General features: G+C 56.6%; 1 protein-coding gene across 2 annotated transcripts; it reads right to left on the bottom strand.

Moving 5' to 3' along the window:
• Nucleotides 1–269: 269 nt before the first annotated feature.
• ZNF385A (zinc finger protein 385A) lies at nt 270–21,172 on the bottom strand. Of its 2 annotated transcripts, none has more exons than XM_068970760.1 (8): nt 21,110–21,172; nt 14,587–14,723; nt 6,909–7,019; nt 4,698–4,860; nt 2,579–2,821; nt 2,060–2,229; nt 1,749–1,844; nt 270–1,597 (listed from the first exon to the last, which is right to left on the bottom strand). In XM_068970760.1, the coding sequence occupies exons 1-8, from the start codon at nt 21,117–21,119 to the stop codon at nt 1,367–1,369; spliced, it is 1,161 nt and encodes a 386-aa protein (XP_068826861.1). In that variant the 5' UTR covers nt 21,120–21,172; the 3' UTR covers nt 270–1,366. The 2 variants fall into 2 exon arrangements, with proteins under 2 accessions (XP_068826861.1, XP_068826860.1); XM_068970759.1 differs by lacking the exon at nt 21,110–21,172 and adding an exon at nt 15,126–15,230.
• Between the last annotated feature and the right edge of the window lie 1,411 nt (nt 21,173–22,583).

Here is a 22,583-nt window from a genome sequence, read left to right as displayed (position 1 = left end):
AGGGCCAAGTTGACACTTGAGCTAGGCCGGAGTGGGGCTGAGTGGGATGGGGAGTATTGCTCGCTTTGCGCAAGCCTCGAATCTTGCCTCCTCCCAGCCGGGTTTTCCCGTCCCCCTCCTCCTCCTGTCTCTTTTTCCTGTGTGCCGTTCCCCGCCCCCCACCCCCCATCATACACACACACCCACCCCTTCTGATGGAATTGCTCCCCCAAACAGCGGGCAAAGATTGAGAGCCTGAGTCTGGGGGACGGAGGGCAACGAATCCAGATTTTATTGTCAGGGACTGGGAAAAGGGGAAGACGTGGGTGGGGGGCCGGGGTTGCTACATCGTCAAGCAGAAAGAGTTGATGTGGAGGGGAAGGCCAGTGGGGCCCGTCCCTCTCCCGGGTCGATGCTGGGAGGGCTGACGACACGGAAAGCACAGGGGATGGAGGGAGGGAAGGTCACGACCCCGCCCGAATTGTGCAGTGGAGGTGTCTGGGGGGAGGGGACAGCCGTGAGGTCTAGGAGCTGGGATGGGGGAGGCTACAGACTGCAAATCCTGCGGAAAGGGGCGGGGCGGGGGCGAGGCTTCTATTGCTTTTTGCTCACAGTTTTGCGGAAGGCGAGGCGGGGGTGGGCTTGGACTGGACACCCCTTGCCCCCCTTGGTACCCCTTGGGCGATGGGTGCTGGTGAAAAGAATGGAATCCGGACTGGGAAGGAAGAAGGTGAGGGAATGGGTCTATAGGGGCATCTACTTGGTCCCACCCAAATGCCAGAGATGCCCCTAAGTGCTGCCCGTGGGCCCGGCTACACCTGGGCTGGGGCATGATGCGGGGCGGGCACAGTGAGGTTGCAGGCGGTAAAACCAAAGTGCTTATGAGGGACCCAGGATCCCGCCTGCTCCCCTCCCCCTGCAGAGGACAGGGGTGATCACGGAAGCGCTTCAGTTTGGGGGTAGGGGGCGCCGGAGTCCCAGAGTCCGCTTATTGCCAAGAAAATCCATTTCTGCCCCCTGGACCCCGACCATGGCTTGTGAACCCCGTTTTGTGCTAGGTTGAGGGGGAAGGGCTGGATGGACATGGCTTTTGGGAGGGGGGTGTCTCCAAGGGGGCTCGGGGGTGAGACGGCCCCCCCTTTTCTAGGGGAGAGGTAAGGGCAGGGGGCGGGGTTCCCTGAGATCTGGGGTGTTCCCCCCCTTCTGAAGCCCCCCTCCCCCGCTACCCCTCCCCTTTCCTGGAACCCCGTACCTCGGGGTGGGGGGGAGGGAGAGAGATCATTCAGGGAGTGCCGGGAGGAGGGGCGGGCTGGGCGCCCGGAGGCCTGGGTCCCGGCTGGAGGTGAGGGGGGTTGAATGGGAGGGGGTTCAGGGGTCAGGTTTCAGGTCAGTAGGGGGAGAAAAGAATGGGTCCGTGCGCAGTTCGGATGGGCCCCGGGGCGGGGTGGAGCAGGGGATGGGTGATCGGCGGTCCCTGGAGAAGAGGTGCGGCTGGAGCCGGGCGCAGAGACAGCGGGGAGCCTGCTGCCGCTGCCATCACCGCAGCCACCGCCAGGGGGCTGGGGAGCAGGCCGCCGGCCAGGGACTTGGGCAGTTCCTTGGAGAAAGTCAGCGTGCCCTGCAGGGGGAAGAGGGCGGGGAGGGGAGAGGGAATAGTCATTCTGTGGCCTGGCCAACTCCACCTCTCCCAGGGCGGCCGGCATCCCGTCTCCTCCCCTCCCCCCGCTCGGACCCCGCTTTGGCCAAATCTTCCATCGTCCAGGCCTCACCGCTAGTTCTCCAGCGCCCCTAGGCTTCTTGTGACGGCTCAGTAGCGGGTTGGGCTTCCCGGCCACGCCGTCTCGGTGCCGCCGGCTGGAAATGTGCTGTAAGGACCAGTGCGGGGCGGGGATGGGGGGTGGGGCAGGGGGTGGGCAGAGGGGGCGCACCGTGAGCCACGGGAAAACAGGGAACTCACACCTCAGCACCTGGGCCTGCCCCTTCTGTGGCACCAAAAGGGGACCCTGAGGAAATGCCCTCCCCCGAGCTCCCCCTTAGCAGGTGAACTCCTGAGAATTCTCGCAAAAGGCCTCAGACCCACCTGTTTCAGTTGGACCTCCGAGTTGACCTTGACATTGCAGATCTCACAGTGGAAGGTTCGGTCCTGGGCAGGGGCCTCTGGTTCCCCGGGAGTGGGAGGCCCCAGCCGAGGATAAGCTTTGATGGGGCCCAGTCCACTTCGGGCCTCCAGAATTGTCTTGTGCTTAGTACCTGGAGCCCACAGAGGGCAGGGGGTTAGGGGTGGAGAGGAATCCTCCAGGCCTACTAAGCCTCAAATACCCACATTTCCAATTACAATACTGAGGGGCTGCATCAGGTGTGGGGGTTTGCCAAGCCCCTTGCGGCCCTTTCAAAGGTGGGTCAGGGGAGGGTCACAGTTACAAGAAATAAAGTAGGGAGAGGGTGGGGAGGAAACTGAGGAGGCAAGGGGCTAAGGAATGAGAGAGATGCTTAGGGAGGGAGACAGGCTGGTGAGTCTTAGAGAAAACTGCGGAGCTGGGAGGTAGGGGGCAGTAGCTGGCTGAGGACAGGGCCATGGGGGCCGGGAGGGGAGTCTTACCTTTGTTATGTGCCTCGAGCTGGGACAGGGAGTTCACTGCCACCTTGCACAGAGCACAGTAGAGCAGCCGCTTGGCCTTCTCCTCCTCTTCCTTGCTACCCCCAGGCAGGGAAGCTGGGGCTGGAGTCCCCCCTTCACCCTTGGTTGCACCCTGACCAGTCTCCGGAACGCTGGGAGGGGATGGGGAGCCAGGCTGTTTCTCTGGGGATCCTGGGGCTGGACCCACTCCATTCTCCATGGAAACTGTCATTGGGGGAGAAACATAGGGATCATCCCAGATAGCTTTCGGAGAAGATTCTTTATGTGGAGGAGACCTACCCCCATTTCCTGGAGGGCAGGGGCCCAGGAGTCCCCACCCTGTGACAACATGCATGCACTCATGCCCTGGACCAGAGCCACATGTGGTCCAGCTGCCGCAGGCTGGGTGTGAGACTCCAGCGCCTGGCTCGCTCTCTCTAAGCAGGGAGGCTGACGGGTCCGGACCCACCAGCCTCCCGTTCAGCCAGGGTGAAGCTGGCATCCAGTCTAGCCAGGGTGAGAGGGGCATGGAGCAAAGACTCTCCCCTCCAAGGCCTGCCAGCCAGTCTGGGCTTTCAGCCCGGCCAGCCCCCTCTCAGAGGCCTGCCCAGTCCCTGGGGAGGCATGCCAAAGAACTCTAGGAAGGGGCTGAAGCGAGGTGAGGAGAGCCTGGGGGAGACAGACACAGACATGGCGAAAGGGAAACAGAAACAGCAGAACCGGAGAGGAAAGAAACAGGGATGTGGGCTGCTCTATAATTCATGGCTCGATTAAAGATGCACAGGGCCCAGTCCTCAGCGCTGGGTTCTGGCCTCTGCACAGGGGAAACTCAAGCGCTCCCATTCTTGCTCCAGTGGCTGATCCAGTTTCCGGGTCAGGGAGAGGCCGGGGGTGGGAGTAGGGGTGGGGATGGGGGGCTTGTGGGAGGGGACCCCCCCACCCCGAGCCATGCAGATGTCCATTCTGGGATCTCTGGTCCATCCTGGGATCTTTCTCATTTTCTCCCCCATCTCTTCCTCATTTCTGCCATTCTTTATCTCCATCCCAATCTAGACAGCACACTCATATCTCAATCCGGACAGGCCCTCCTGGCTTTCAAAAGCAGGACAGGTTTCCTTACCTCTTTAGAGAGGCACCCTAGGAACTCAGTGAGGTAGTATACATTAAGCACTGAGAATGGTGCTAGACAGGCAGTGTTAGCTACATCACCACCATCGTCAGCCCCCTTTGACAGAGACATTACCAAATGAACACAAGATGTTCAGGCTAAGAAGCAGCCAGAACATAATTAGAACTCAGCTCACCTGCTTGCCCTATCCGTGCATCCCTGAGGACAGTGTGTACGTGTGTGTGTGTGGTGAGAGTGGGGACAGGTTTCCCAGTTCTCATTCTTAGGGTGGGGCAGGAAGGACAGGCAAGGACAAGGAGGACATGGGGTTGCTGAGTCTCCCTAGAGTTGGCCCTGACTGGCATCTGATGTGGTAATCCCGGGATGGGGGTGGCTCAGATCTTCCTGTCTTGATAGTCCTTCTTTTTGGTTTCTTGGCTGGGAATATGGTTGAGGATGGCCATCAGCCATGAGGGAGAAAGAATCTCACAGATCTTCGAGTCTCAGTCCCTCATGTCCCCAGAAAGAAAATTCTGGCCTAGAGAGGTCAAAAGATCTACCTAAGATCACCCAGGGAGTTGCCTGGGTTTCCTGGGCTCACTCCTCCCCGGTGGAGGGGGGAGCCTCCGTGGGCAGGCCCTCAGATAGCTTGATTGTTTCCCCTGCTCCTCTGCCCAAGATGAAGGGGCCTTTCCCTGCATTTGATGGTTCTCTTTCTTGAGGAAGTCTGCCAGGTGGCCTCACCCTAGCCCCTCTCTGAGTCACTGGGCAGTGGGGAGGACAGAGAGTGGGGACTCTGCTGAGAGGAGCTGGGGCGGGAGTGGGGGTGACAGGATGGAAATTTTGCATCACTATGTTTGGCTGCAGGACTCACCTTGGGTGGGGGTGGGGTGGGGGCTGAGGAAGAGAGATGAAAGCAAAGGAGAGTTCTGGGAGTGGGGACAGAATGGAGGAGACAAGATCTGTTGAAGGGTGTGGGGGTGTTGGACTTACCTGGACGGGAGGCTACACCATCTCCATTTGGGGGGGTGCTGCCTGGGGGAGCTGGGTCTCCTGGTTCCCGGACGCTGGGCTCTCTGCCTCGGGTCTTGGCAGCCTCAATGCCTTTGATTCTTCGGGCATGGCGATTACCCTTGTAGTGTGCCTCAGCCTGGCTCTTTAGGGATGGAGGAAGAGAAGGGAATCTGAGATCACCTTTCATCTGGGATCTATCAGATCCTGGGGTGGTCTTAGCGGGCTACAGTAAAAGCTCTCCCCATGCCAGGGATATGTAAAGCCTTACACCGAGGAGCCCTGATTATTCCTGGGGCTCAGTCACGGGGAACGTCGGTCCCCATCTAGCCCGGGCTCTACCCCACCACCTCACCCAGGGCCTGGCTGCTGACTCAGGCTTCCCACCTTGTCCAGGGCTGAGGGAAAGGGAACTCACGTCTATGCGTGCTAAGTCGCTTCAGTCATGTTCGACTCCTTGTGACCCCATAGACTGTAGCCAGCCAGGGTCCTTTGTCCATGGGATTCTCCAGGCAAGGATACTGGAGTGGGTTGCCATGCCCTTTTCCAGGGGATCTTCCCGACCCAGGGAAGAGACATAACCCGAGTCTCCTATGTCTCCTGCATTGGCCAGCGGGTTCTTTACCACTAGCACCACCCTGGGAAGCCCACTCGCACCAACAGGGGAAATGGGAGGGGCCGAGCAATCCAGCCCGTCTGCATCTCCTTTCTGCGCCTGTGTCCCTGGCCCCAGCATCCAGCTTTGGTGCTTCCACGCTCAAGCTGGGAGTCCCAGGAGCATTGAAGCCTGGGCTCTACCCTGAATACTCCCCCTGGTCTCATTTTCCCTGAGGCCTCTGTGGACACCCTGGAGGACCCTGGCCCCAAGCCCAGCTCTGGAGACAGAGACAGCAACAGAGACAGCTGTCAAAACAGAGCTGCTTGGTGGGGGGTGGGGGTGGTGGGGGTGAGGGTGGGCAGAAAGAGGGGAGGGCTGCCTACCCCTGGCCCCTGGCCCCTCCAGTCTCAGTGAGTGGAGCCAGGGTTGAGAGAGGGGGTTCTTGGGGTCAAGGTCAAGGTGAAGTCTAAATCTGAGTTGGTCCTGGCTCCACCCCCACCCTGCGTGCCTCCTCTGCTAAGAATACACAATCCTGGAACCACAAAAACATCCAGACAGGGTAAAGTAGAAATAAAAGGTGTGGATGGGCAGGAAGAGATTGACAGCCCAGGGTGGGGCAGTGGTATGCAGAGTCTGGCAGCATGGTGTGTGTGTGTGTATATATGTGTGTCCTGGGGAGAGAAATAGAACATGCTTTCTTTTCCCCTGCTCAGCAGAATGAGGCTGTGCTGTTTTTCTCCAAAAGCTCTCAGAACCTGCACCCCACAAAGTCCCCTACAGACCCATAGAAAAGGGAGCCTCAGAGGAGGATAATCTGGGAGGCCAGATACATTGGTTCTGACACCTAGGTTTGGGTGGCTTCTCCCATGGGAGACACTTTCCCACAGGAGAGCAGTAGGGGCCAGGCCTTGGGTGTGATTTGGAGACAGGAGGAAACCAAGAGGTTAGAGGGAAGTGGGGGGTGCTGGGAGGAGTTTAGCAGAGGCCAAGGAGGGCACTGGGCTTCCTGGGTGGCTCAGCAGCAAAGAATCTGCCTGCCAGTGCAGGAGCCTGAGGTTTGATCCCTGGGTCGGGAAGATCCCCTGGAGGAGGAAATGGCAACCCACTCCAGTATTCTTGCCTGGGAAATCCCATGGACAGAGGAGCCTAGTAGGCTTCAGTCCTTGGGATCGCAGAGTCGGACACGACTGAGGGACTAAACGACAACAAGGAGGGCACACAGACTCTGCAGGGGAGCCAGTCATACAAGTCAGCCCTGCACCCAAGGCCAGCGGGCCAGAGGCCACGCTCCCACCTGGACACAGATGGCCACCTGTGTTCTAAGAAGTTCTGAGGCAGGAATGCCTCAGTCCCTGAGGGAGGAAGTTATAGGGCACAGGAAGAATGTCTGGAAACATTATGAGTTGAATTGAGTCCCCCAAGAAAGATCTCTGGTCCCTCCAGAGGGCTTCTATCATTCCCGCCCCTCCTGCAGTATCCTCTGAGACCCCCTTAATCCCCACCCCTGACCCAGAGCTCCCAGCCCCCACCCTCCCACAAGATGCCCCGCAGCCCCTGTTCCGCCCGCCCCACCCATGGGTGGCTGGGTATCTTACCTGAGAGTTGAAGCGGATCTGACAGACGTTGCAGGAGATGACGGGCCGCTTGTTCTTGAGCAAGGGCCCCCCAAAAGTGTGGGAGAGCACAGCCTTCTGCACAGGGTCCATCTGTGGAAGCAGGCTGGGGTAAGCCAGGGACCCCAGCACAAGCTCATGTCCATCATAACCCCAGTGGCAGCAGCTGGGCTGAAACAAAGTGCCCAGAGCTTCCTCCCCACTTCTCAGTGGGCCAGAAGGCCCCGAGCCTCAGTTCCCTGATTCTCTCCCAGCCCAATCTTCATAGCACTGGAAAGGCCCTGAAAGAGCCACTGGCTCAATGCTCCCATTTGACAGAAAGTAGAAGTGGCTTGCCCAAGGTCACAGCATGCGTCAGTAGCAGAGTTGGGACTTGAACCTGGACTCCTGCATCCATCTGTTATACCATGAAGATCGAATCCTGTCACAGTGACCTTTTTCCTGAGCTAATCCACCAGAGGCCCACTTAGGAAGTCCCCAGAGCATCCCAGATCCTAGGGCCTTCAGCTAAAGCCTTTTCCGGCCTTTCAACCAAGCCAAGCCAAGGAGACAGATGTTCCTAGCTTCCCATTTCTGGGCCCCAGGTTGCCCTAACATGCTCACTCCCTGGACCTGTTAAGAGCAGCAGTTTCTAGAGGGAGTGAAAGAACTCAGGCGAGAGTAGGTGGACCCAGTGACTAACGGGGAATAAGGGGAAGCTAAGAAGCCGGGCTGGCCTGAGGAAGCCCAGGCATCTTCTGAACTCCCTCTCTCTGGTCACAGGGCTTCTAGGGCAGGGCTGTGGGGCTGGGCGGGATTAGGAACGGCCTCTGCCCCCACCCTGGATCAGCAGATGTCTTTGCAGTGTCCTGCCAAGAGTTCACATGAGGAGGGAAGAAGATGGGAGTTTCTCTCTGAGGCTTTCTGCTATCAGGGGATGAAGCCAGGGGCCCAGAGGCATGAAAACTGCCTCCCTGCTCTTCCTCCTCCTGGCCCCTCAGTGGCCAGGGAGAGGCGAGCCTGGAATGCAGTTGAGGTTGTGCAGGACTGGGTGATCTCTCATAAGCTTAGAACCAAATGAGAGCTGAAACCTTATCTCCTATGATTAAGTGGAAAAAAACGTTGGTGGAGACTGGGGGGGTCCATAGCTCCTTAGGCGAGGCCCTCCCTGTGCCCAGGTCTTCATGATTCCCAAGGAGGCAGTGGTGAGAGACAGGAACACGGAGCAGGGTGAAGAAGGTGGTCCGGAGGGCCCACACATCCTGGCTCCTCTCTGCTCCCCTCAGTTGTCTCACTGGCTGCTTGGGGTTAATGTCAAGAAAGGGGCTTCTGCATCCCTGTGAAATAGGCCACCCCACTTGGCAGTAGCAGAGGCAGGAACCAGGTTCAGATAACCAGGCTGACAGACAAATGTCCATTGCCTGGCCTGCCCATGGCTGGAAGCAGCCCCTCTCAGTGGCTTACTCTTCACCTCCTGGAATCCTAGGTCATTTGTGGGGAAAAGCCAAACAGGGGAAGACTGGGTGTGTCTGTGTGTGTCTAGGCAGGCTATGATCAATCTGTGCAGGGGTGGAGTGTGAAGGCGTGTCACGTGCTGTGTGTACATCATTTATGGATCAACATTTCTGTGTCGGGGGCTCTGCTGAAGCCATGAATGGTCAGGTTGTGCAATCTTCAGCTGTGTGTTTATCGGTGTGAATGTACGATGTGTTTGGCAGAAAGATAGACAGACCAAGTTGGAGACAGGCTTTAGTCACAAAGAGGAGACATGTGACTGCACTCGACTCTCAGCCCCTAGCCGACAGTCCTCCCTAATCAGGGACCCTCAACCCTGCCCCAGGGATCCCTGCAGCTCCTGGACGTCCTCACATGCTGGGTGGGGAATGGAATTCAGCCCAAACAGAAACCCAATCTGGGCCAGGAAACCTAAGTCAAAACTGTAGGGAGAGAGAAGTGGGAAAGAGAGGGGGACACAGAGGCCCTGGGTTCTGTCTGTGCCCCACCCAGCACCTCAGCCTGCTCCCCAGGGTGGCTGAGGACCAGTGCCCTGAGGATGACCTGGGAGTTGACCGTCCCAACATCCATCCCCTGCCAACAGTCCCTCCCCCGCTTGGGTCCTTCCTGCAGGGCGAGAGCCTTTTCCTTTGCACACCCCACTCCTCAGGTTTAAGTCCATGAACACCAGCTAAGGGTGGAGGTAAGTAGAGAAGAGGGCAGCAACCCAGCCAGGTGGGTCCTTCCCACCCTGTCCTCCGGGAAGTGAGGAGACACTGGGCTGAAGGTGAAGGCTCCTGGGCCCAATCCTTGCGCAGGTGGAATGTGAACCACTGAAGTGCTGCTCCAGGCCAAGGTCAAGAGGCCCTGGTGACCTAGATGAGGGCTCTCTGGGGAGGGTGGAGGCCAGCGTCTCCCAGAGCCCATTCCACTCCAGAGCCCCTTCCCTAGGATTTTGGCCTAGACGCTGTCTGGAAAAGTCCACAGAACAGTCCCCTCCCACCTGCCCTCCAACAGCAGACATGAAAGGGAATCGCTCCTCTAAGCTGGGGCAAAATGAATCAGGAAGGGCAAGGGGGAGGGAAAGGGGAAACCAGATCAGGAACACGAGGGGGGGCTCTGATTATATTTCCTTCCATTGCCCTTTATCTGATGGCACCACTGCCCCTGTTTGACCACCCCACTTCCCCATCCCCCCCAAATAAAGACAAAAAAGGGAAAGGGGTGGAATCTCGGGGATGGGGAGACCTGAGGGGCAGGAAGGATGAAATAGGAAAGAGAAGGGGCTAGAGGATGTCCAAAGAGCAGGTGGAAGCTGGTGGGGGAGGGATGCTAAGAAGAGGACTAAGGCTGAGATGGGGTCAGGGCTGCTTTAGGGATCTGAGCAGCGGCGTGGCAATCGGAGGGTAGGTTTAGGACCTGATGGGAAGTCTTAAGATTTGGGGGACTTCGAGGATCTGAGAAACAGAGGCCGGGGTATCCAGTACGGTGGCAGCAGGCTGCGGGGCGCCAGATGGGATCCAGAGATTGGTTAGGGCCGCGCCGGTCGTGGGGGATGGGCCGGATAACCCGAGGACCAGGCGGAGAGGTAGGGAGTCGGACAGGGGCGAGCGGGCGGGGATTGCGGGGGGGGGGGGGGGGCGCTGCGGCAGCGGCGGGGGCCAGGGAGAGAGGAGGGGCCGGGTGGCTTACCCTGCGGGACCCCGGGGGACGCGGCTCCATGGCCCGGGTTGGTGGACCCGGGCGGGGAGGCCGAGCCGGGCCGGGCCGGGCAGGCCGGGGACGCGGCGCTCGTTGCCCGGGTGGCTCGGGGCTGTGCGGCCGGGCCGGCCGGGAGAAGGGGAGGCGGCGCCGGCCCGGCCCGGAGCCCGCCCCAGAGGCGGGGCCGTGGGAGGGCCAAGCACGGGGGCGGGGATAGGGAGCTCGGGAGGGATAAAGGGGCGCTAGGGCGAAAAGAGGACGGGGTGTCCATGTCCAGACACTCGTTCCAGGAAGACCTGGTCCTGGTGAGCGGCATGGGCCAGACGCCCCGTTGGGCTTCCTCCACTGGGGACCTTGCTGGGGCTTATATCCCTACCAATCCCATAGCCGACCCTGTTTCTCTAGCTTGGAACTTTCTCCTTTCTCTCACCCCTTCCACCCTCGCTCTTCTGCTAACAGCTTCTCTTTCGAGTCCACAGACGACCCTTCTCCTGCTCCCTCTGCACACCGCCCCCTTGTCCCTTTTACATGTCACTTCCCCTGCTAGGGATGGGAGACGGAACCCGGGTACCCAGGTGCCAGGCAGTGCTCTCCTAGTGACTCCTCTGGATGGTGGAGCTGGGATCGCCCAGGGCAGAAGCGACCTCAGGCTGGGGACATCATCCCTAACCTCTTCCCACCTGCTCCGCTCGCCCGCCACCTGCTGGAGAACCAGCGTCCCGAAGAGCTTATGCTTCGTGCACTTGCTGCCCTCTGGCGGTCGAGTGGGGACAGCACTGGGGGATGAGGGCCAGGAGGGCAGAGCAGCCCACTCCCCCAAACACTTCCTTATCCTTTTCTGGATAAATCCTGGGAAATTCCGGCTCTCTCATCTCTGGATCTCTTCCCCTCCGTTCCACCTAGGGCCGAGAGATGAGCGAAGCAGGGGCCAGGAAGCGGAGAGAGAGAGTCTGTCTTTGGGAGACAGTGAGGGATATTCAAGGGCAGAGGGATGAGTAACGCAGGGAGGGGTCTAAAGATAAGAACTACCGGAGTAGGAGAGATCTGGAAGTATTAGAGCAGCGAAGGAGAGACTCTGCCATGAATAATAATATCACCACCACCATCTAATGTTGATTGAGCCCTTGGAATGTGCCAGCCTGTGGACTGAGCTCTTTGCATGGATTATCTAATTTAATCTTCACAACCACTATTGGAAGTAAGTACTATTATTATCTTCATTTTATAGATGAGGGAACTGAGGTTTAGAGAGGCTAAATAATTTGCCCAAGGTCATAAGCTAGTAAGTGGCTGAACTGGGATTTGAATTTAAACCTGGGCAGCCTGACTCCAAAGCCCTGTACTTAACTGCTGCACACCACTGCCAAGGCCTGTCTGCAGCTTTTCTGCAGTCCTTGTTCCCCCGCAGAATTTGACACTATTGATGCAGCCTGCCACACACTCTCGCTTGGCTTCTTCAACTCAACAAAAACCCAGTTCTGTCCCCACCCCCTCCTGTGGCTCCTCCATTTCCTTTGCTGGAGCCTCCTCCTGTTACAACTGCCTAGTTCTGCATATTCCCCAAGGCTTGGGCCTTGGCCAAACTACCTTTCTCTCTCTGATCATCTATAAAATAAAAACAATAGAAATAACATAATAATCATAGCAGCTTACCTTGAAAACTTACTTCATGCTAGGCATTATGATTATGTAATACAATTCTCACAATAACTTGTGAGTTGGTACTATTGCTGTCTTATTTTACAGCTGATAAAATTGAGATTCAGAGTGGTTAAGTAATTTGCCTAAGTCACACAGCCAGTACTTTCAGAACATCAATTTGAAGCCTGTCAGTCTGATGCCAAAGTTGGTGTTGCTCAAAACCTGGTCACACTCTCTCCAAGCTTATCCATGCTCCTGGCTTTAAATGGCTTGTCCCCACGAGAGGCTGTGGAACCATGAACCCAGGGAGTCAGAAACCTGGGATTATCCAAGTGAACAGACTAAGTAGCTTTGTGACCTTGGGCAAGTTACTTAACCTCTCTGGGTCTGTGTTTCCTCATCTATAAAATGCGGACAAAGGGGACTTCCCTGGATGTCCAGTGGTGAAGACTCTATGCTCCTAATGCAGGGGACATGGGTTTGATCCCTGATTGGGGAACTAAGATCCTGCATGTTGCATGATGTGGCAAAAAATAAAAAATAAATGGGGACAATGATGGGAGACCTGAGGTTAAGTGTCAGTCAGGTATGCAGATTGCGGGGAAAGTATTCTCAGCACCTTCTGCTGAGAATCACAGAATCAATTGCAGTTTCTCAAATGCTCTTTTCTAGTCCTTGTTTCAGTCTGGAATATTCTCTGAGGCCCCTTTTTAAATCCTACTAATACTTCTTCAAAGCCCAAATCATAACATCAATGCTCCAGCTTCAATCCCTTTTGCCTCCACTATTTTTTTTTTCCTGCTCAGCTCCAGTTGGTCTTTTCTGATACTCCTTTGGGCTGCCCTACAAGCTGCATGCCTCCAGCACAGCTCTTCTCACACTATAGGGTAAATGCTAACTTGTTATCTTTCCTACTACACTGTGAGCTCTCCAAGCAGACTGAGTCGTGTGTCCCTGACACCCAGTACAGTGCCTGGCACAGAGTAGGTGCTCAAAAATTTTTTCATTCAATTGAATTTTTGTGACTGTCTCTTTTGCCATATTTCAAACCCTTCCTCTGCTTTGCACTGTAGATCATTTCATGTACATCTATACTTCTTCCCTGAATATAAGCATCTTTAGGACTGGAGCATGTTATATTTACCCCCACATCTCCATCATTTCTAGGACAGGACCCTGCTTATAGTCACTATCAGTTTTCTTGTCTGTAAAACAGGGATAAAATGGCAGCTACCCCATAGGGTTGCTATAAAGATTGAGATATGAAAAACACTTTGTAAATGTCAAAGTGCAATGCAAATGTTGATTTGGATTCCTGAGAAGAGGTTGGAGGGAACAGCAGGTATAAAGAGAACTCTTTTGAAGTTAGAAGCTCTGCATTCAAATCATACCTTAGGCACGTACTGTGTCAACTTAGATACATTCCTTCAGGGCCTTAGTTTCTGTCTTCCTATATGTCAAACTGGAATAATAGTGTCTACTTTGTTGGGTAGTGAGAAGATTAAATGAGATCACATATAAAGAAACATCTACTGGTCAGGACTCGCTTTTTCACTGCTGAGGGCCCAGGTTCAATTCCTGGTTAGGGAACTAGGATCCCATAAGTCACCCAGTGTGGCCAAAACAACAACGACGACGATGACAGAACCATTTACTGCAGTGCCTGATGCATAGTTGATGCTCAGTATGCTCATAACTGGATATGGTTTGATGGTGGGTTACTTGAGTTGAATAAAGCTGAACTTTCCCCAAACCTTTAGCTCCAGCCAACTCTCCAGGCCCCAAGTTCCAACTGTCTGTTGGACATTTTTGGCTCAATGTCCCACCAGTCCACCAACTCACCATGTCTTCAAGTGAGTTCAGCAGCCTCACCCCAGGCCAGCCTCCTCCTCTGATCCCCTGCCTCTGGCAAGGTAACTTCTTTCTCTCGGTCACCGAGGCCCGAAACCGGGAGTCATCCTTGACTCATCCTCTCTCTTCTCCCCCGATTCCCAAACCCTGGTTGGTCACCCTACCCTGTGAACATTTCCCTGGAAACACCTCACCCCTCCCCCTTCCCCTGCTCACTCTGCTGCTGTCATGGGCCTAGTCTGGCTCTCCAGGCTCCCCTGCAGGCTCTGGACAGCACCTTGTTTACAGTCAGTACTCCCTTTTCTTATCTGTAAAAGGAGGGTAAGATGGCAGCTACCCCATAGGGTTGCTATAAAGACTGAGATATGCAAAATGCTTTGCAAACCTCAAAGTGCAATGCAAATGTTGGTACTGCAGGGCCAGCCTCCTGACTGGCCACTGTCCTCCAGCCTTTGCTCTCTTCCCTCCTGCCCCACTCACCTGCCTCAAACACTGCTTCTCCAGCTCACTCTCCTGATCAAGAATGGATAATGTCTCCCTATTTCATATAGTATTAAATCTAGACAACTTAGCTGGCCCTTCAAGCCCTACCACACGAACCCTCCCCTCGCCAACAGTGGGCTCCAGAGAGATGGAGCTTACAAACAGGCTGCCTATGCCCTTGTGGAGTTTCTCTTTCCATCTCCTTGTCGTCACTGCCCCCAATCTAGGTCTCATGACTTCTCTCGATGGTGGACTGAATGAGATGATTCACATAAAACACCCAGCACAGTGTCTGGCCTGTAGCCGAACTTCAGTGATTATTAGCTATTATGGATATTGTTGTCAATAGTATACCAGAAAGTCAACGATGCTTGTAACTGACTAGAAGTGAGGGATGGGGCCCTGAGATAAGGAATTAGACAGAATAGGAAAAGGCAGGGATGGATCCGAGGGAGAGAAGGAGCCGGGTGGCAGGAGGGTGGCGAAGGCAGACAGGCAGGTTGCTACTCACAGCGCTGTAATTGCTGAAGAGGCCCAGAGTGGGTGCCGGCTCCAGTGGGAAGGGCAGGATCTGCTTGAGGTCCAGTGGGGGCTGCATGATCGGGGGCTGCCGTAGCAGAGGGAGGGGCCCTGCCCGGCTCAAGCTGCCTAAAGGGCAGAGAAAACATTATGTCGGGCAGGAAGACTGACACTTGGGAGCCCCACCCAAGCCTGGCAGTCCCAATCCCCAGCTGGGGCCCCCAAACTCAGAAATGCGACCGACCCCCATCACACACACTTCCCCCTGCTGACTGGCTCCGGAGCAATGGAGCAAGGTGCCCTGTGGGCCTGGGGGAGGGTGCAGATCTGTGGTTCTTCCCTTTGGGGTGATTTTCACTTCCCCCTTCTCCAGCCTCCCTCTGCCAAGACCTTCAGGCATTTTACAAACCCAGGAAGATCACAGGCCTTATCTGCAGGCCGCCTGACAGACCAGCAGGACTGGGAGTCCCAGACCCCTGGCCACTCCCTTCTTCCGGTTTTGCTGTCCCCCAGGGGATCCCAAAGGCTTACCCCAGGGAGAACAGTCAGGTGAGTGATTCATCCCACTGCTTAGAGGGGAATATTGAGACCTGGATTTGAAGGAGGGCTGCTGAATCTTTCAGGCTCCCCAAAGAGTTATGATTTTGTCCCAATTGTAATTCATAATGAACTGTCGACGTCCGGGGTCAGCGAGTGGCATTTGCTCTGGGAGGCGGGCTGCCTGGGACCATTCTCAGAGCCCCTTCTCCCAACTGGTCTGTCTTCCCCAGGCACCTCTGTTGGTCGCTGCACTGCCGGAATGTTCACTCCGGCTCTGCAGGAGGAACTGTGACTGGCCTCTGGGAGGGGAATGCCTGGGTCTGACCCCAAGGGGAAATGAAAGTCCAGGCCAGCCACGCCACTACCCTCCCTGAAACCTTCTCCTCCCCCAGAGCCATGGGAGGAGCCCTGCCAGGCTCCACGGGGTGGTCCCCAAGGCCCTAAGGACCCCTCTGAGCTTCCGCTGGCCCAGCTCCTTTCTGCGATCTCACTGTCCACCGGTCAGGGAACTCTGGCTGCCCTTCACGGCTCCAGCAACCCCCTGCCAGCACCAGGGGTTCCCAGGAACAAAGGCAAACCCAGGAGGCTGCAAGATTAGCCCCGTCCTCCCTTGACCTCACTGGGGCAGAGGGTCCCCCCTCACCCGGATCCTTTCCTGCTCCCTTCAGAGACAGCCCCCTTTCATACCTTCAGTGTCTGGTGCCCTCTGCCCCCAGGCAGTGGCCTGGCCCTGGCCCCCCAGGGGCCTGGGCCTGACAGCGTCCCCTTCCCTTGGTTCTGCCCCCTGCCCCCTCCCTTGCCAGCCCCCACCCCCAGTCCAGTCAGTAGAACCAGCCAATCAGAGTCCTGGAAAAGTGGGGCAGAGGGGAGGGCGGGGGAGCAGGGATTAGGGGAATCAGAGGCAAGAGGGAGGGGGTGGGGAGGGCTCAGGCACAGCTGGGGGCAGGGAGCTGGTCCAGGAAGGTTGGAGGGGTCTGCCTTTTTCACCCACTGCTATGACTGCATGGTGGCCAAGGGGCCTGAGGCTGAGAGGGGTCAAGGCTGCTGGGAGCTTGTCGGCAGACGTCTAAGGGCTGCAGGAGAAGGGTGGGATGCTTAGCCTTGGCCCTTGGGCAGCTGAGGGTCTGTAAGTCATGTCCATTCTCTCCTCACCTCGAGGTTGAGAGGGGGTAGGGGGGCAGAAGAGAGACAGACAGACAGGCAGACAAAAGTGAGTGAGAGAGAACGGGAAAGACTGACAGAAGCAGAAATAGGTGACTGAGAAAAGGGACACAGACGCCTGGAGAGAAGAGGATAGGGGACAATGGAGAGGCGAAGAGAGTGAGATGAGGGGGAAGCAGAATACCGCAGGACGCTGGGCACAGAGCTAGGGACAAGGGCAGAGAGGCCAGAAAACAGAGAACGAGAGAGGAGAAAGAGGGAGGCACAGGCTGATGGGGTGGGCCGACCGCCTCCCCTTACCCTCTGTTCCCCCTGTGGCTTCTCCCTTCTGTGCCCACCCCCTCCTGCCTGGCACACAAGGCCAGGGCAGCCTTAACGAGCCCCGGGCGGCATCAGGAATGGTGAGAGAAACCTGAGCGCTCCCAGAGTCCCCGGCACCCAGCACCCACCCCGAGCAGCTGGTTAGGGGCTGGCACTTGCCCCGGCCCCAGAGAGGGCAGCAGCTCAGCTCCCTGACCCTTTCCCTGGCTCAAAGGGACCCTTACACCCAACTCAAAGGAGACGGGTGAGTTCCGCAAAAGGCAACAGAAAAACAAATATATCCAGGCATTCTGAGTATTAGCACATTTCATCTCTGAGGGAACCATTCTATGCAGTAGCTAATACTAGGTTTTAACCATTTGACATATGAAGAAACTGAGGCTCAGAAGAGTTACAAAGACTTGGTTGATGTTACACAGCCTGTAAGTATCAGGGCTGAGATTTCAATGACGATCTGTCACCCTCTGTAGCAAATTCTTCCTCTGCTACATAACCCCAAAGTGCTCCCGTCTAACTCTGAATTCAGCAAAGATATGAGCAAGGCTTCCATCTTGTCCAAGGAGAGGAAATGGAGAACAAGTTCCATGCATCTCCTGGGGCTGGAGGAAAAGAGGTAGCCACCACTTGGTTCCCTCTGGCCAGCAACTCATCTTTTCCACTGACATGAGCCCAAGGGTGGGGGGAGGGAAGAGGAAGTGGGAGGAAGGAACTAAGGATGGAGTGAAGTGAGGAACCCAAATGGACAGCTAGAGATTCGTGTGCCTGAGTCCAGTCCACTGAGATCTGGGGTGGAAGAGGGGCAGACGGCAGCTTATGGACCCAGTGAGCAGAAACAGGCCTCTCGGTCTGATAGCCCAAGCCTCAGTCCTTTCCTCTCCTTCTTGGGAATAATCACTTTATTAATAACTTGCCACTTTCTGAGGGTCCACTGTATGCCAGGCACTGTACATACACGCCTCCCTGTGGATGGCTCCACTGCTCACTAGCTGGGTGACTAGCTTGTTTCCCAAACTCTCTGTCTCACTTCTCCTTTATCAAAAGAGAGCAATGGTATCTTGCGTTATGGAGTTTTTGAAAAGATAGAACAAATCCATGTACAGTGCTGGCCTGCCACAAAGAAAGCTCAATAAATGTTTGCTAAATAAACAAATCCTCATCCTTTAGATGACGGCCATCGATCAGAGAGGGGGAGTTACTTGACCAAGGTCACACAGCTAGTGAGGCATTTGAATCAGGATGGCTGGCTCCAGACGGGGCTTTCAGGCACCATAATTTACTAGGGGTGGAAGAGGGAGGGGCAAGAATATAAAGAGGGCTTCGCAGGAGGAAATGAAGCAGGAAGTCTGGGCTCCTGATGGCTGGTTAGGTGAGGGCTTCAGGGGAGTTTGGAGGAAGAGGAGGTGGACAGCAAATCGGAGTGTGTATGTGTGCGCTAGTGCACAGGACTGTGGGCATGCACACCATGTCAGGCAGGGCAGGGAGGAGCTGGGGCCTGGCTGGGACAGACCACTCCAGAGGGAGACTCATTAGAGTAATTACCTCCAGCAGATAGAGCCCCACCCAACTCTGCTGGGAGAAGCCAAACGCTTTATTAAAGACTGTTCCCAGCCAGTTTAGGGGGTGAGGTCTCGGTCCCTTGGACGCATGTCCATCTGCCCATTTCTGCGCCCTACCTGGCCCTAGGCACTTTGATCTTGTTTAGGTTTCCCCTCCAGCACTAATCCACGACCAAGCCAGGTCAGACTCCTTCCATCCCACTCAGGGCTGGTCTTTTCCTTCCTTTCTTCCCCAGAAACTCTGACCAGGTGGGAGTCCCAGCCCTGGCCTCTCTTAGGTGGGCCTGGGGCCTGAAGCTCCTGTGGCAAAGAATGGGAGTGTCTGCCATGAGCTGGCTCTGGGAGTGGCAGCGTCTGGTAGGAACAGGATCCAGGAAGGGTGCTAGGGTAGGGCTGCAGGTTAGTGTTGGTCTGGAGATTAGACCGGGATGAGAGTCAAATCAGAGAGAGGATTTGGGGTTAGGGTGGCAAATGTGTTAGGGCCCATGGTCGTGAAAAACAAGGGGTCAACACTGTGTTAAAGTGGGAATTATGCTCTGGGGTCAAAGGAGAAATGAGATTGGCATCTGGACTTGAATCTCATCTCTAATCCATTTTTTTCTCTTTAGGCCTTTTGGTCTCTTCTAAACCCCAGACATTTTTAAAACTAGGGGGTTTGGGGGGAGAGCCTGGAACCGCTGGATCTCACTTTCTTGACCAGTTGTCAGGTATCTGTCTCCTGCTTCAGTTTCCCCTGTCTTGGCAGGAGGCAGGCTGAGTGCTGGGAAGGCTTTGAAGTCAGAGATGAAAGCAACAAGGGGATGATTATGAACAACTACTCAAAACATCATCCCTAATAACCCTGGGGTGGATGTGGGTGGGGGCAGGGCCTAAAGGGAGGAGGTGGCCAGGAAAGGAAGAAGGAAGACCCCTGGAAAATTTTCCCCAGCCTGACTGGAAAGGCCTCCTTCAATGCCCCTAACCCCCATAACACCACACCAAGGGCCCAGTTGCAGAGGAGCATAAGAAAAGCTCAGAATAGGGAACCTGAGCCCAGAGTCACCACCTTAAATCTGGGCCCACAGTCTAGTTCTTGAACAGGCAGGCTGGGCCGCGCCTGCTGGGCAGGACACCCACACACAGCTTCAGTGGACCTCAGCATTTAGAACCTGAAAACCTTAGAATGGGCCTCAGGCCCAGCTGGCAGCTTCCTCCCTCCTTCTTTCCTTGTCTAAGAGAGCTAGGTGTGTGGCCCACTAGGCTTCCCACCGGTCTATGGGCTTGGCACAAGGAGAGAGTTAATTACAGTGTCTGTCCTCAGGGAGATGTGGTGGGGGTCCAGTTGGTGGCCCCAGGCATTCCTCCTGTGGTGGGGTCTTGGTCTGGTACTAGCAGAGGTCCTCTCCAGGGCCTACTGACCAGGAGAAGCACAGCTCCAACTGGTCTGTCCCAGACAAGCGTGATGCTGCCTCTGGGGTTCGTGCCCAGGGTGGGGCCAGGGTGTGGGGGATTGCACAGGTTGGAGGAATGTGGAGCCTGTGCTCTGGGGACCTGAGTCCAAGTGTGTTGGTGGGGGTCACACAAGGGTAGGGATTGTCTAGATGGGAGGGGAGTCTCTTCCCTGCTAGAGATCCTCTTGGGAAGGAAAGCAAGCAACCAGTCATTCGTGCCTCCGTTGGCTCATTCATTTAATGGATTTGATGGAGTGCCAGGTGGAGGGAGGCAGACATGGAGTGGTGAGAATGAGGAGATACAGGAGGGGGAGAGAAAGAGATGGAAGAAGAGGGCAGAAGGGAAGAGAGACCCCTAGTGGGAGTCAGTATGGGTCAAGCCAAAGAAGAAAAGCAAAAGAGCCAAGGAGGCACCAGCAGAGGGCTGAGGCGGGAGCCAGGCCAGCCCTGGAGCGCCAGCATGGAGCCAGGTGTCCCCGGTGGGGGCAGGGAGCCCACAGGTGCCTGACCTGGAGGGCAGTCTCCCATCACAAACAGGGCCCAGGAACCGGCCTAGCCAGGGCAGGGATCAGAGATTAGAGGACAGAGCACAGTAGTCCACCGGTAGACTATTGTGGAGGCAGGGGCCTGGAGCCGGGATTTTGAGAGTCCTCTCCTCCCCCACTCGGGGCTCCCTTCCCATGTAGGTCATGAGGCTGGGGTGGTTGTGGTTGAAGGGATGGCGGAGCCCCGCGGGAGGCTCCCTCCCGCATCCTGATGCTCTCCGTTGCCCCTTCCTCTGAAGGTGCCCCTCGGCCCAAGGCAGGGGTGGGGGTAGGGTGGGGGAGGAAGGAAGAAGAAGGAAGCCGGGAAGGAAGGGCCCGGGCCGCCAGAGCTGGGAGAGAGAGGGGCAGGTCCCGGCGTGTTGGGGCAGGATCCTGCGGAGGCAGGATCCGAGCTGCAGGGGCCCTGGGATGGACAGTTTTCCCCTCTGCCTCTCCCCAGACCCCTTATCTTCAGCCTTCAGGTTCCCACCTCCCACCACACACACCTCGAAACTACACCCACCATCTTCTCCCCTCACCCGCCCCCCCCACTTCCTCCTTTCCCTCTTATCCTGGGCTCAGAAGGGGGTCGGAGTGCTTGAGCTAAGGGTGGGGGAAGGCGCTGGGGGTGGTGGGGGGGGGGGCGGGTCAGAACCTTTCGCTCAACTCCACCAGGCCAAGGCCAGCCCCCTCCCCCAGCCGCTCGAAGACAGTCATATAATATTCATGAGGCTCATGAATACGCAATGTGCTCATTGTGGGGCTGGGGTCTCACTCGGCTCTGCCTCCCCCTTTACCATTCCCAGGATTACCGGGAGAAGAAGCGGTAGTTTGGGGAAGGAGGGGGCCCCAGATGTGGAGCCAGATGAAGGGGGAGGGGGGAACCGGTTGCTGACGGGCGGCCGCAGTCACCGCGGTGCGCGAGGTTGGGGGGTGACCTACTGAGAGGGACCCAGGAGCCTGGAGCCGCAGAGCCCACTCACCGAGGATCATGCTGGGGACCCAGGCGCCCGGGGGTTCCGCGTCGCTCTGTCCCGGGGGCCGTTCTGGCCGGGCTGGGGGTAAGGGGGGGTGGAGTCGGGGGAGGAGCAGAGGCCGGCCGAGGCGGAGCGGGGGCGGAGCCCGCAGCAGGTGAAGACGGGAGGAGGGGGGACCCGGGCACCCAGGGCTCCAGGAAGGGGCGTCCCGGCGGCTCCTCGCCCTCTCCCGCGTTCTCTTCTACTTGCCGCCCCTGAGCCTCCTGGATTTACGGTGACACTGCAGCCAAGGCTTGGGGAACAAGAATCTAGAGGACGGTGTGTGCTGACACAGGAAGCTGGAAACTAAGATGCCTGGGATCCCGGGAAGGGCTGAGTCTGAGGGCGCGAAGTCTAGCCATGGATTGATACGGGGTGGGGGTGGGGTGCGTAAATACTGTGGGGAGGGATGGGGCCAGGGTGGATGGGACACCTGAATCCTCTCCAGAGTGATGGACTGGGCAGAAGTGGAGGGTGGGGGCAGAGAATGTTTGGGTCCTCGTTTGTTTCTCTGGCTCTGCAGCAGGATGCCTGGGGGCTGGGTCTCAGAGGTGAAATGTGGGGTTGAAGATGGATCCCCGGTTAATCTCTGGCTGGGATCTGAATGCCTAAGTCCTAGGGAAGGTCTGAGGGAAGAGACTGCAATCAATGGACCCAAAGAGGTGGAAATAGATGCTTGCAACTGAAATCATTAGGGCAGCCAGAGGTGACAGGAGATCCAGAACTGAGGCTCAACCTTGTAGATATGGCCTGGATTGGTGTGGGGATGGGAGCGTCTATCCAGGGCCTTCCCCACTAAGGTGAGCTTGGGCTAGAGAGGCCTGGTGGGGGGTCTTTGATAAGGTGGAGGAGAGGATGGAAGATAGAACAGACTGTATGTGCTGGTGAGAATGTGGGGGTGGCAGGGCAGAGTAGAGGACACTGTATTCTAAGCACCAACAGGATGTATTCTAAGGCAGGCGACTTGGACCGCAGCATGAGGCTGGAGCCTGGGAGTCTGCGAGGTGTCTGGAGAAGATGCAGCTGCGCAGCCTGGACCTGTCTGTACCTGCCCCAGGAGGGTGGGCAGGAGGATTTCCCAGAATGCCAAGCAGCCAGCTTCAGGCCAGCCCCAGCCAGAGGGAAAGTAGGTGTGACTAGGAACTAGAACACTTGGGATTTAGGGAGAGTGGAGGCGGGGAGGCAGAGGTCAGGAGGGGGAGGGGGGGGGACTGGCGTCTTGGAATAGTCTAGAAAAGAGGAAGAGGACTGGAGCGTAGCATTCCTGGGTTCTGCAGGAAATTTAGGACTATATGGCTAATTAAGGTACAGGAAGTTTAAGTTCCTGTTTCTGGGCCTCAGCAGTTTCTTGTCCTCACCCCACTGATCTGGTTTGAAAAAAATATCTGTTTCTCTACCTGCCGAGTTGCTCCAGCTCAAGGGCCAGTGAATTCTGGGGGTC

Source organism: Capricornis sumatraensis, chromosome 4 (assembly GCF_032405125.1).
Source record: "Capricornis sumatraensis isolate serow.1 chromosome 4, serow.2, whole genome shotgun sequence".
Lineage (NCBI taxonomy): Eukaryota > Metazoa > Chordata > Mammalia > Artiodactyla > Bovidae > Capricornis > Capricornis sumatraensis.
This window is presented reverse-complemented; position numbering and strand designations above follow the sequence as displayed.

What these genes read in the sequence shown, in the direction of transcription:
- ZNF385A (XM_068970759.1), bottom strand. Translation starts at nt 15,156, where the DNA reads ATGAATCACTCACCTGACTGTTCTCCCTGGG. An exon ending in TGGTGTAGCCTCCCGTCCAG is followed by an intron (nt 2,822 to 4,697) that starts GTAAGTCCAACA and finishes CCCCAATGACAG; the next exon opens with TTTCCATGGAGAATGGAGTG. An exon ending in GCTCGAGGCACATAACAAAG is followed by an intron (nt 2,230 to 2,578) that starts GTAAGACTCCCC and finishes TGTGGGCTCCAG; the next exon opens with GTACTAAGCACAAGACAATT.